The following is a 14,527-nucleotide window of genomic DNA, read 5'->3' on the forward strand; positions in this document are numbered from 1 at the left end:
ACTTGAGGCCTGAGGAGGAGGAGGAGGAGGAGGAGGAGGAGGAGGAGGAGGAAGAGTTTGAGAAATCACCCTTGTTTTCGGAAACAGAAAATGAGAGGCAGTGTTATACGTAGCCCGTATAAACATTTCTTCTCAAAATCTCATTTCACAGTGGACGGAATGAGGAGGCCTGACCTTCACACCCACTTGAATGACCCTGGAGTTCATTCAGCTTTTGTCACAGTATATGTTAGTACTTGGTCACCATGGCAACCCAACTTCCTCCTCACAGATGGCTTCCATTGCTTAAAACCATACAGGTGTCACCGGTCCGTTCGGAGGAAAACAACCCAAATAATGACCTTGAATGGCTTTACTGGTTTTAAATAAATATGGAAGTGCTTCCTTCAGCGGAAATTGGACTTAGCAACAGAGGCTCTCGAGCATCAATATTACTCCAAATATTTAACATATGGAAGAGTGAATGAAACAATAAATTATAATTCCTAGTCTTTAAAATAATAATAATAATAAATGAGATATATGCACACTCTTCTGAGCAAATACCAAGGTGAAAAAATACAAAAGTACTGCAATAATACATAATGGAAAATTCAATAAATATTATAATAAAAAAGAGATATATACACACTCCTTGCTATGTCTTTTAATATAGTTTGCCAAAGTTGTTGTTGTTGTTGTTGTTGTTACTTTTCCCAAACTGATACACAAATTAGAACACAGATTAAATACAAAAAGGGGGAAACATATTGTGTACAATATAACTGTAAAAAGGCAATTAATATAATTAAAACAATATTAACAACTCTATTATGATGATGAAAAACCTAGAGGTAGCTTGAAGATTTACAGCATGAAGTGAGTGAGTGAGTGAGTGTGTGTGTGTTTTGTCTAAATAATGTCAAGAACGTAAGATTTGCTGCTGAATATCAGATGAAGGGTCTAATTTGACATTCTCTTTGCAATGAATAGCCCAGACTGGAAGCTGACAAACATGGCAGAAAGGGCAAAATCTCTACACTACCTACTATGATGCCAATTTAAATGGTCTTGGCTTTCCCCTAAATAATGCTGGGAACTATAGTTTGCTGAGGATGCCAATAGTTACTAAGAGACCCCTATTCTCCTCGCAGACCTATAATTCCGAGGGTGGGCTCAGTGACAGAGCATCTGCTTTGCAAGGAGAAGGTCCCATGTTCAATCCCTGGCAAACCAAGAGAGCCAATGCTGGTGCAGATATAATACTGAGCTAGGTGGATCAATGGCCTAACTGAGCTAGCTGGATCAACACTCTGACTCAGTACAACGCAGCTTCCTGTGTTCTGTACATTACAGCTTACATCACACCAAATGGGAATGGCCTGGGTTTCGGGTAGACGCCTTTCCCATTATTTCTTCCCTGATCTGCCAGGGATACTTTTGACACGTAACGCCTGTACTCTACCAATGAGCTATGGCCCACCTCAGAGCTGTCAAAACAACAGCCGTCCATGCATAGTTTGGTTCAAGAGTGCTGGAGTTCGGCACAGGTAACAAGAACCTGCACTGACTGTTTCTGAGAAGGCTCTCGCATCTTGTGAGAGGTAACGGGTGAGCTTCACCTTGCTAGATAGGCACCACATGCTCGGGTAAAAAGATAAAAGGGTATATACTGAGAGCAAAACCTACCATTAAAACTATTATTGCAAAGTAGCAGGTGTGATTGCAGCAATTATGCGAACGATTTCAAGGGGCAAAGCACAGCACTGCAAAAAGCAGATGCAAATGGAGGCAGCTGAGAGGAAAAAGCGGCAATGACTTTTGAGATCTTTTGTTCCTGAGTGCAATTTGCTCCCGTGTCAGCCAGCCACGGGACAGGTGACCAACCTCATGGTTACAAATTTGCCCATTTGAGGATCTGACCGTCCTTTGCATTCAACGGACAGCCTGTGGCTGTAAGCAGCAGTCTGTCTGCAGACTAATTAGGAACACTTTGGATGTAATTTTGAGGTTTTGATTTAAAAGATTTTCCCCCCTTTGTAAAACATAACCATTTCATATCTGAGGCATTATAAGCAGCGATAAGTGGGTTCCAATGCCTTCCAGACAGATCTGGCTCAACATTTCGTCATTATTTGTTTCCGGGCAAGTTATCAGTTCCGGCTAATCGCACACATGGTTTTTGATGGGGGCGGGGAGCAAGGAAACAGATCCAAAATCTGTTTGCTTTCCCTTCCCACTAAACACTGTTTGCTTTGAATTCTGGTCTCCTTGAGCTCCAAGGAGATTGGCAGGGCAGTTTGTGTTTCTTTGTGCTGAGAGTTTTTCAGATCTGACTTAGTGGCACAAGGGTCCTGTGTAACGTAAATTAATTTCATTCCTGCCATTTCCAAACTTTGTAATTATGTATAGTTACTTAGCTGCAGATACGTGCAGATTGCAGCTAGCAAGAACTTGAAGGCCCTCTGTCGCCTGGGAGAGTTAATTGGTTTAATTATTTTCCCCTGTCCTTTCCCACAATCCCCTGTGACTACAAGGAGTTCAGAAAAATGCTTTTCCTGCTCAGCTGCTCAAAAATAGGCACACTACACTTTTGAAGGATGGTGTGTAATGCAAGGATGGGGAATCATCAGGTGTGACTAAACTACAACTTCCATCAGTCCTAACCATGCTGGCTGGGGCTGGTAGGAACTAGAGTCCAAAAAATATCTGGAGGGCAGCAAGTTATTTATTTTATTGCATTTATATACCACTTTTTCTTCCAAGGACCTCAAGGTGATGTTAATGGTTCTCATCCTTCCCATTTAATCCCCACAACAATCCTGTGAGGTAGGTAAGCCTAAGAGGGAGAGACTGGCCCAAGGTCACCCAGGGTGCTTCGTGGCTGAGTGGGGATTTGAACCCTGGTCTCCTAGGTCTTACTCCAACTCTCTAACCACTGTGCCACAATGGCTCCTTTAGTGATGATGCTTATGATGATTTTATACTATTATTTATTTCCATTATTACAATCTTCCTCGTAATGCTTGAACTGTGGGCTTAATGAAAGGTGGTCTAAAAATAAAGAATTATTGTTATATGATAATATTTTACCCAATTTACTAAAAACAATGTGTCTGGTTTATACAACACTGAACCAAAGAAAGAAGTTAAGTGCCCTGATGCTGACGTGGCTTTTGGGGGGCAATTTAACAGCCCGAGATACATTCGAATTTGGCCTGGGAGAAGAAAATGCACCCACCCCAATTGCCTGTGTACATTTTTAAAATTCCTGTTTAAGTATTATTGGGGGGAGGGTGGAATGTCCCATGTGGTTTTCCCCAAACAAAAGCTGATCCAGGAATCAGATTTAAATGTTCTTCTCCTGACACAACACAGATGCCTTCGTTGGGGATATTCTATGACCCCAAGATACATTAGGAGGCAGTTTAGGGTAAATAAATTAAAAATGTGTCCCAAAATTGCCTGTGTCAGTTTCTTAAGTTTCTGCCTGTAAGGCTTAAAACATGCTTTTGATCTGTGGCTAATTATTAACTTGATTGCTGATGAGGGTCTCTTAAGGCTTTTGCCCCTGTTCTTTGTTTGACAATTTTGTGTTTTAACAGTTGTTTTTACGTTTTGCTTTTATACTTATAAGCCACTTAGAGCACATTATTTGTGGAAAGGGAAAGTGAGGCATAAGATCCGGGGTGGGAAATAGCAGCTTCTGCCTGAACTGGAGGTAGAGGTATAAAAACATGCCAGCCAATTTTTTTTATTATTTTGGGAAGGGTGTTCATATGCAAGTTTGCATTAATGCACAGCAACAAGACAGATCAAGATAATGAGGAACAGCCTCTTATTGCCCCTTCTAATTAAATTAAAACCCAAAATGTCATTGTGAACTAAGGTTAGGGAGAGCGAAGGAAACAAAGCTATAAATTAAGCCAGAGGGTATGAATCTCATACCAAAAAAAAATGGCAACGTTTCGGGTTAAGGCTGAATCTGGAAACAGTTTAGCGGAAAACCTGGCATAGCTGTAGGCCAGGAGAGAAAGAGAGTTAAGAGTCGCTCCGGGCTAATTGCTTCCTTCATGCGGGCTACTCTAGCACACTAATAGGTTTTAATAAAAACTTTCAATTGGGCCAGTAAACCCCTCATTAAGCTGTTTTTAAAGCATGAATTTAAGAGCAGGGAGGGCAAGAGGTCGTGAGGAGCATTTAATTCACAACGGCTGGGGCAAGGTGCTCGCACAATTGGAAACAAGCACTGCAGCGTCCAGGGCCATATAAACATCCGACTCTGTCGCTAAAGGCCAGCTAAGTGACAGCTTGAAAAATAGATTTAATAAGGCAGAAGGGGAAAGGGGTTTTTTCCCCCAGTCGTACGCGGACAACAGGAATAATCAACAGCCCAATTGTCCCGTTTCTACAAATAAAAAAAAGTTATCAACACACAAACGCAAAACCCTTTCCAGGCTAAGAAACAAACAGGACCCCAAATCAAGAGAGAGCAGAAGCGATTCCAAGATACATTTTTAAGATTCTCGTTACTTTAAATGAATAACAATAACAATAATATTTATGAAACGCCTCCTGTCTTAAGGCCAGACCATAAAAACAGCTAAGATAGTTTTAAAAGCAGTACCAAAAGCAACTGATGATAGGTTTTAAAGCAAAACGAACTGCTAAGAGACCTTTTAATCCAGCTGGAAAAGATTGTTGAATCAAAAATGTCTTCCTTCCACCCCCACCCCCAGGGAAATCAGAGATAGTGGGCGCCTTGCTTCTTCCTGTTTGTGTCTCCCCTCACTCCATCTAAATTTTATATTATATTTTCTTCAGGGCTGAACAAGCGTGTGTGAGAGAGGGGGGGAGGGGGAGAGAGAGAGAGAGCTTATTATAGAGATTGCTAACACTTTGCCCTCCAGGTATTTTAGGTAGGGGCTGAGGCTGATGGGAGTTGTAGTCCAAAATATCTGGAAGGTAGCAGGTTGGTGAAGGATTTTTTCCCTGTAAACTGCCAAGTGCATTGTTGCCACTGCATAATATTTATTGTGGGGTCAAATTACTACCAGCACAGAACTTGCTGTGGGTTTTGCCCTGGTTGCCAATCTGTTACTGGCCCTGTACATCTTAGGTCCAGGTTGCTTAAGAGAAAGCCTTCTTTCTTATATACCCAGTAAGTCACTGCTTTCTGCTGGAGTTTTTCCTTAAAATCCCCAAAAATTCAGAAACCAGCTCCACAGTAACTCTGAGCAGGCCCTTAAGTGTAGCTGCTCCTGTTTATTGGAAACAACACCCCTATTAAGATATAATAATAATAATAATAATAATAATAATAATAATAATATGTACTTCCCAGAAGCAACTGAAAACATTTCTATTTCAACAAACTTTCAAAGCTAGAAGAAAAGGTCTCTGCCTCAGTTCCCTTTTTCATTGCATTTAACCCTATCCTCAGTTGTTCTTTGTACTGTTTTTTAAAACTATCTTAGTGGTTCTTAATGGTAAGTCTTTACATCACATTGAGACAGGCTTTTCCAGCTGGATAAATGGATATTTACCACAAGTGTCCATTTGTTAGGATTTTAGTCTTGTTTTAAATGTATTTTGTGCTTTTAGCCTTTCTTAATTATCTTATGTGCCAATCGCCTTGAGATAGTGGTTTAGAAGGCGATTAATAAATTAATTGTAATAAGTAAAAATCTATGTGTAACTTTATTATTAATAGTTGCCATAGTAACAGGAGCAAACTAGTCCTTACTTTGGGTTGCATTTCAACGTTGGAAAAAGGTCCACCATCTGTAACTGAGGGCTAAATTAAAGGACATTTCCCGGGGGGTGGATTCACCCCAAGCCCAGCAACAGATCTCTAGGTGGTGAGAACATTCTCATGACCCAGCTGGCCAGGAAATGGCTGAACACTGCGAACAGCTGTGGTAGAAGTGTCCCAGGCCTTTGAAACAGGTGCTTCTTGTTAAGCTCCACCTCTGGGACCAGGGAAGGTCTCTCTCCCTCCCTCTCTCCCCAAGGAATAGGGGGATCAAGGAGGAAGCCAGGCCACGGGAGACCGTCAAGGGCAGCAGAGCATGACAAACACGGTTAGGGCTCAGCTTTGTGGCAGTGACATCGCTGCAGAGAAATTCCAACCCCAAGGGCAACGGAGGCCATTGCACCCAGGGGCACTCCCGACAGCTTTAAACCTTGTCACACCTGGTCCAGAGACACCACCCTGTTTGTCGTCTTAGCAAAACAGCTCAAGAACAAGGCCAAGTAAAGGGTTTGTATGCAGAAATAAAAAATGAAAAATAATTAAAGCAGCCCTGCTGGATCAGAATAAAAGATCCCTCTAGCCCAGCGGCTAACCTGATACCCACCGGAAGCCCATTAGTAGGGCAAGAATGCAAAAGAAACTCTCTTGCTGCACTCCCTACAGAGGCAGTCTGCCGCAGAACACAGACATCCCATTCAGGGGTAGACTGCTGCTTAATGAAGGTGTTCCACATAGGCCTCATGACAAGGTGAATTTAAGGCATTGCACTTGAGAAATAACTTCTGCCTGCGCAACAGTACTTCACCTTCCCTGCACCTACTGCGCCCCCAAAGCAACAAAATCTGATCTGAGGTTTCCCCAACCCTCTGGAGCAAATTGGAGGCGGGGAGAAAAGAGAAGTTCCATTGCACAAGTAGTGGTTTCATTCAATATAGCCCACTATTAATAAAGATGGTTTTTGTTTGAAATACGAGCCAATCTCAAAATATGCTTTAAAAAAAATTAAAAAGCAAGCAAGCACCATGCTTCCTGCAAGGGAACAGGAAGCACCCAGCGGGTACAAAGGATCCCAGCAGGAACTGTTAAGACTGTCCTTTGAAGTAAACACTAGCCAACGCTAAAGTGGGATTCCCCCCCAGCAAAAAAAAAAAAAAGCTCAGCAATATTTAAATGCCTTCTGACAACAACAGATAGACGACAAAATGTCACTGTTCCACAGTTCTATTATAACAAAAATATATTGTGGGTTTCCTGCATTCCTCGCCAAAAAAATAAAGAACCGCGGGGGGAGGCTTGAGGCATTTTTATTTCATTAATCCCAACTCAGAAGCATCTCATCCAAAAACAGAAGGAATAGAGCAGGAGCCTGCTGTGTACAAAGGGTTTGATTAACCAGGACTCAAAGACTTGACCCAGTTGAGGAAGAAGCTGATCTACTCATGTTTTTACATAAGACAGAAATCAGGAGTGGTGGGTGAGCAGAGATGGATGGTGGTGGCAATCTCCTACAACATCCCCAAAAAAGTTACTAGGAGGCACCGGGCACACCTGGCATGCCACTGGGACGAAGCTGAAACCAAAAGCTCATCAAAGAAGCATCCACCACAAAGGTTACTATATGATATTTAAAGTCCTGTGGCTTTGGGACTCAAATGCCTTCTTACAAATTCACCTACCAGTGCAAGTTTTGACCAATTCATATGGCTCCTCTGGAAACCAAGCAAAACCTGTGCTGTCTGATAGGCATCAAGGTGCAGCCCACCTTATGGTGATGCATGAGAGGGTCTTCTGTGTTGTGGAGTCCCGGCTCCAGAATCCCCTTCCTCTGAAAGCCTGAATGACAGAGGCCCTGATGGGCCTCCACAAGCAGGTAAAACCAGTTTCATTCTCCTGGGTTTTTGGCAATAACTTAATAGCCATCACCAATTGTTTGGCTTCATGCTGTTGCTCTATTAAAAAGGTAAAGGGGCCCCTGACCATTAGGTCCAGTCGTGGCCGACTCTGGGGTTGCAACGCTCATCTCGCTTTATTGGCCAAGGGAGCCGGAGTACAGCTTCTGGGTCATGGGGCCAGCATGACTAAGCCGCTTCTGGTGAACCAGAGCAGCGCACGGAAACGCCATTTACCTTCCCGCCCCAGCGGTACCTATTTATCTACTTGCACTTTGACGTGCTTTCGAACTGCTAGGTTGGCAGGAGCAGGGATGGAGCAACGGGAGCTCACCCCGTCGTGGGGATTCGAATCACCGACCTTCTGATCGGCAAGCCCTAGGTTCTGTGGTTTAACCCACAGCTTAATTGGACTGTCTTAATAGCTGTCTTTATTTTTGCTCCCTGTATTTTTGTGCATTGACAGAAACCGCCCTGAGATCAGGTCGACACAATAAAGGGCAGTCTACACATGTAGATAACAATGAATGGATGCCCTGGAAAGAATGAGTGAAAAAATTGTGGTGATCCTACACTGAACTCCTGGTGTGGGGTAGCACACCATGCTTCTTATAGATAGGTGTGAAACTGGCATAACCTATCGGAAGTGTAAAATTCAAGTGATAAGAAAAGAATAAGACTTTGCTCGGGTTCACCACAAAGCCAGCTCGGATTGAATACAGCCCCAATTCTGAGCCAAGGCAACAGGCAGCAACTCCAGTGAACCTTCCAAGGTGCGACACTTTCCTAGCCAGTTCTAGCTCCTGCTAGAGAAGAAGAAAAGACAACGGACCTTTGAACCTGCTCTGGAATGCTTCCGTAAGCCATGAACTGCTTGAGGTGGAACCCCACCCACATCCCCAGGCGCCTTTAAGAAAGGGGTCGCCAAAGTGGCGCTCAAGGGTGCTCATGGGCTGACAGAGGCCTTCCCTGACCCCCACAGGGTTCCCACCCCTTTGCTGAAATCAAGCTTAAAAGAAGCAATTTATTATAGCTCAATGTGGAGCAGTGGTTAGATAGAGGGGTCAGCAAACCTTTTCAGCAGGGGGCCGATCCACTGTCTCTCAGACCTTGTTGGGGGGCCGGACTATATTTTTTGGGGGGGAAATGAACGAATTCCTACCCCAAAAAAAATAACCCAGAGATGTATTTTAAATAAAAGCACACATTCTACTCATGTAAAAACACGCTGATTCCCAGACCATCCGCGGGCCAGATTTAGAAGGCAATTGGGCCGGATCCGGCCCCCGGGCCTTAGTTTGCCTACCCATGGGTTAGAGCATTAGGCTAAGACCATGGAGAACACTCAACCATGAAGCTCACTGGGTGATCTTGAGCCAGTCACTGCCTCTCAGCCTAAACTACCTCACAGGGTTGTTGTGGGGATTAAATGAGGAGGGGGAAAACCTTGAACTCCTGGGAGGAAAAGGTGGGATATAATTGCAATAAATAAATAACAACAACAGAGTAGGGTGAGGGGATGAGCCTGCCCAGAACGGTTTATCTGGTTTGCAAATGTGTCCACAAGTCCTAAAAGGTTATAACTATTTCCCTTTAAAAAAAAAAAGTTGGGGAGGAAGAATAGTAATAGAGAAATTTTAAAGTATTACATACCCCGAAAGTGCACGAAAATACAACTACTGAGGATTTTCTGAGTTATGGTCACTTACCAAAGGAATACCTGCAAAAGAAACAGGAGGGGAAATGTTACAATGCAAGGTAAGGAAAAAAAACAATGATGATAGGATCTGTTTGGTTGTTAATTGCGTTGCTCTAGATTAGAGTATGGATTTTTCCTAGTATTTATTGTCTTTTATCTTTATGATGTTTTAATATATGTTGCAAACTGCTTAACTTAGCTATTCTGGTAAATAAGTATGTAAGTAGTATATAAATTGTCTAAACAAATGAACAAAATATTCACAGGCCACTTTCAACATTTTTAAGTGGCAAGCTGAGAAGCAAATCCATATCATAGGCATTATGTTTGTCTTTCAAAAACACAACACACACACTCCATTTGTTAATGCTTTAATGTTCTTCTAAGGCCTCTACTTAGTTAATACTGCAAAGCTATCTGAAGGCTTTGAGCAGAAAGCTGAAATACACTTTCTTTTAAAAGATCAATAAACAAATGAAAACAAGACACTCAACAGGGGGCAAACAGCAAACCAGCTCCCCACCCCCCAGGAAGCCCTTTGGCACATGCCTGTGGAGAAGGGGCCATAGCTCAGTGGTAGAGCATCTGCTTTGCATATAGAAGGTTCCAGGTTCAAATCTCGGCACCTCCAGGTAGGGATGGGAGAGACTCGCAGCCTGAAACCCTGGTGAGTCAGTGCCACTCAGTGCAGGCAATGTTGAGTTAGATCAGTGCTTCTCAAAGGAGAGGATGGCAAGTGTGGCAGGAAGATTCAAGGATAATGATCATATTATAAAGTAGTTGTCTTCTGTGTTATAAATCAAGCACTGTTAGGAGTTGTTTCTTTACGTCTTCCAATGTATTTCTTATCAATAAAAAGTTTGGCATGGCCTGAGCAAATCTTCATTCTGAAAGTGTGACCCAGAGGGGAAAAAAGTTTGGGAACCCTGAGTTAGAAGGCTCAATTCTCTCATAGCTGCCTATGTTCTAGTACCTTCCATGTAACAAACTGTTTGGTTTTTGAAAGGAAGGACCGTAGCTCACCGGTAGAGCACATGATTTACAGGTCCCAGGTTGTTATTATTTAAACCATGCTCATACTGCTTAGCCACAATAGTCTCTTAAGTGGTTTTCAAAAATGTAATACAAAAGATAAACACAAGTTAAAACTATAAAATCAAACATCCATTAAAATGCCTGATGAAATAGGAAAAGTCTACAATTGGCACCAGGTGGAAGGGTTCTGTCTGACCTCAAATTGAAGGGAGTTGCATAAAACTAGGCCCACAATACAGAACACAGCACAAGCCCTGATGGTCATGCATCTGAGCCATGAGGGGCTACTAACAGTGACTCCTGCAAAGGTGATGATCAGGCAGGGATAAAAGGGATTAGGCACTCCTTGAAGTAGCCTGGACCCAAATTGTTTAAGGGCTTTGTATATGAATATGCAAGCCTTGAACCTGGCCCAGTAGCTTAAGGGCAGCCAGTACAGAATTTTGAGCAGTGCAGTTATGTGATAGCGATCGTCTGTCCCCATCAACGGTCAAGCAACAGCTTTTTGCGCAAGCTAGAGCCTGCAGACCAGGCCCAAGTTCAATCTTCAGCCTCTCCCAAGACCGCTGTCTGAAACCTACAGAGCCACTGCCAGTAATGTTTCTGAGCTCTTGACTATCTTGTAATTTCAAATCCCACTTTCCATGATGTCAACACCAGCCCCCCCCCCCAATCTCATACACGATCCCCTTCTCCCCAAACATAGTGCCCATCCACCCAAAATCAGTCCCTGTGACACTCTGCCATTTAAGAACTCAAGGCAGTGCCACTGGAGACTTCCCACAAAAAGAGATAAACAAGCAAAACAATACATTAAATAAAAACCGGAGCGGTGTGCTTTAAAACCCCATGGAGAGCTGCTGGAAGCAGTTCCATTTAATCAGAAGTGAAGCTGTACCAAGGCACCATCCAAGTTCACCATCAATTTCTGACACACTATTAAGTTGAAAGCCCCTTCGGAGGGTTAAGTAACATCTTGGGCAGCTGGTTTGAGTTGCTGCTAAGCTGTTGGCGTTCCACAGTGGTCATGGTGGTGGGGAAAGGGGGAAGGAAATGCGTTTACAAGGGTAGTAAACGAAAGCACTTGTCTGGTTTCTGGATCTACTTTATTGTGGTCCCCAATCTTTTAAAGAACTGCCCTATAATTACAAATATCCACATTCAGAAACAAGAGGAACATTTGCACTAAAATAAAAGTTTTCCCTGCTTCCTCTTTTTTAAAAACAACAACAACAACAACAACTTGTGTTTGCTGTCCCCAAATAACAACCCATTTATATTCAAGAACAAGCATTCCTACCAAATTCCTTTGCTGGTTATCTTGGTTTGTTCAGGGGTCATTGTGTGTCTCTAGGGAACTGTGAGTTCCAACCACTAGCCTGGACTTCCCCAACCTGATGCCCTCCAGACATTTTGGACTGCTAGCCAGGGCTGTAGTTCAAAACAACCAGGCTGTCTGGGACTAATGGGAGATGAGAGTCCAAAATGGCCGTGCTGATGGGAATTGCAGTACAGTGGTGCCCCGCAAGACGAAAAACTCACTAGACGAAAGAGTTTTCCGTTTTTGAGGTGCTTCGCAAGACGAATTTCCCTATGGGCTTGCTTCACAAGACGAAAACGTCTTGCGAGTTCTTGCAAGTTTCCCCCCCTTTTTCTAAGCCGCTAATAGCTGCTAAGCCGCTAAGCCACTAATAGCTGCTAAGCCGCTATTATTATTATTATGATTATTACTACTACTACTGTACTACTACTACTACTGTATTATTATTAACCCCACCCTTCCTCCCCAAGGGGCCAAGAGAGGCAAACAGATCCACAATTTAAAAATAAAAACAAAGAGGAGGAAAACAAAACAGATGAAACATTCTAAAAACAATTATAATGTAAAGCATCTAAAATCAGTTACAGTTAAAAACATTGTTCTATCCAGTGATCTCGGACTTGCCAGGAACAGTATTCATCTGCCTGGGTAAACAGGAATGTTTTCAAATTTCCTTTATTTCCACTTCAGTCACTTCTCTTTTCCATTTTTACTGTAAAATTTCTATTGAGGTTTATCCTTCTGTGTAAATCTCTTGCTGGGGTTCACCCGCAAACAGATACATACTTAAAATAAAACTTTAAAAATAGGCTTAGCTGGATCAGGCCAAGGGACAGTCTCATCCACCATCCTAAAGTAAAAAACCAGACACCTCCAGGAAGCCCATACCGAGAGACCTAATAAGTAATGACAACAAAACTGAAGAGATACTGAGAGGAAAGACTTCCAGGGACATTGCAGAGAAAGCCGACACTCCTTGCTGACAGCCCCAGTATTGTTACAATGGAGGCACCCTGGTGACAATGTGGGAAACTTTCCCCAAGGAAGGACCTGCCTCTCAACTGACAGAGAGCTTATTGCATGAAGGCAGCCTTGTGCTGTATTATATTATCAATTATTATTAATATTACTATTATTCAGTCAGATCTGAGTAGTCACTTTATTGAAACTTCATTGTTTCAAAGAAGCAGTACCGTAATTCAATGGAGCAAAACAGTACCATTGCAGCAAGTGGCCTGAGCTGCTATTGCTATTATTTAGTATTATAATTATTATCATCGTCACCACCATGGCTTTTTGTGTGTGTGACAGTGTTCACCAGTACAGAGTGCCAACACATCTTATTTTGCTGACCATGGCAGCCATTTTGTGCTGGTCCTGACAGCTCTGTGCTTGATATATAAGTACTGTACTGGGACCTTCTATTAAAACCAAAAAAGCACTGATTACTACATTTATATCCCTTCCTAGGAGCCCAAGAAGATCCACAGTCCCCTCAGAACTACCCTGTGAGGTAGGTTATACTGAAAAAGAGGGACTGGCCCAAAGTCACCCAGTGAGCTTCATGGCAGTGGGATTTGGGTCTTGGTATCTCACTTTTAAGCACTACACCACAGCAGCCAAATGTATCTTAGAAATAATTATATCCCAGGTTTTCCTCTTCCAAGGTTATTTGGGTTATATCCAACTAAGAATTAATCAGAGTAGTTCCACTGAAATTAATGAACCTGTGTTAGTCATGCCCATCAATTTCAATGGGTCTGTTCTCTGTTAGACTAGCCTGAGATGAAGCCCCAAAGTAATTCTGAAGAAACCTTATTTTATTTTTTTCGGGGGGGGGGGGGTCCTATACTTTCAGGGCACATTTCCATAGCATCAAACTAGTGAAGTCTAATTTTAATTATTGGGGGGGGGGGGAGTGCTGAAATGCTAGTCTTTGCTCCTGCTTGCCTCTTTCTGAAATTGCACTAACCAGCCTAGGATGTGTGTTTGATCTTTTACAGGATTAGGGCCAGGGGGCCAAGATCGCTCCAGAGGCAGCTCAAGATGGGATGAAAATTATTCCTTTCTGACATAAGCCGTCACTAAGTTATAATTTTCTGAACCAGGAATATGTTTTCAATTAGCTTCGTTAGCCCCTGCTTGTACAGCTAAGCAGCAGCAGTGTCACATGGTATTAATCTTCGTTTCATTAATATGTCATATCAGCCGCACACGGCATTCTTTGAAACTGATACGCCCGGCCGTCTCTCCCCGAGAACCACCACCACCACAATATCAGCAAGAGGTGCCAAAATCTTCTTCCTACAGGAAGGATGACCCCCCTGAGATCCTTTAACTTTTGGTTTAAGTTTCTAGAAATTATTCTTTTTTTTTCATTAGGAGGAGGGGAGGGGAGGAGGAATGGCGAAGGCCATAGACTGGACCGTGATAAGCAAAGGCATTTCTGAAGCTTATTGCCAAAGGCCTATTATGTTGTTGTTTGTGATGAAAAGTTGCTTTCTGCAGCAGGCCAAGTGAAAAGCGGCTCTAACACATTTTTGCCCCCAAAATGCACAGGAAGATATTTGTGTTTTCACTGAAAGCTTTTAAACCAGCTCCATGGACTAGATCTAAATTCAATGGTTCCCAAAATGGGCAGTACCACCATCGGGGGGGGGGGGGGTTACCCGGGAGGAAGTGGGGGGGCTCAAGGTATAAATGCCTATCAGACTTTGAAAAGCTGTTCTCACTGAACCAAGTTCCTCAATTTTGTTGAATGAATAGAACTAAGTAGTTTTAACTGGATTTTGAGTAAGTGTGCAACTAATTCTTACTGTTTTGAAATTTTTTATGTTGTTACCTTCTTT

General features: G+C 42.8%; 1 protein-coding gene across 3 annotated transcripts in view; it reads right to left on the reverse strand.

Annotated features, from left to right (window-relative positions):
- The window catches only part of LMF1 (lipase maturation factor 1), a 150,785-nt gene that overhangs the window by 124,532 nt on the left and 11,726 nt on the right, over positions 1-14,527 (reverse strand). For all 3 annotated transcript variants that reach the window (XR_014557718.1, XM_083710857.1, XM_083710858.1), the window contains exon 3: positions 9,333-9,343. Coding sequence is in view for 2 of the 3 variants with exons in the window: in XM_083710857.1 (XP_083566983.1) it covers positions 9,333-9,343 (11 nt within the window). In the remaining variant the exon portion in view is untranslated. The remainder of the gene's footprint in view (positions 1-9,332; positions 9,344-14,527) is intronic.

The sequence above is a fragment of the Podarcis gaigeae genome (genome assembly GCF_964106915.1).
Source record: "Podarcis gaigeae genome assembly, chromosome: 14".
Lineage (NCBI taxonomy): Eukaryota > Metazoa > Chordata > Lepidosauria > Squamata > Lacertidae > Podarcis > Podarcis gaigeae.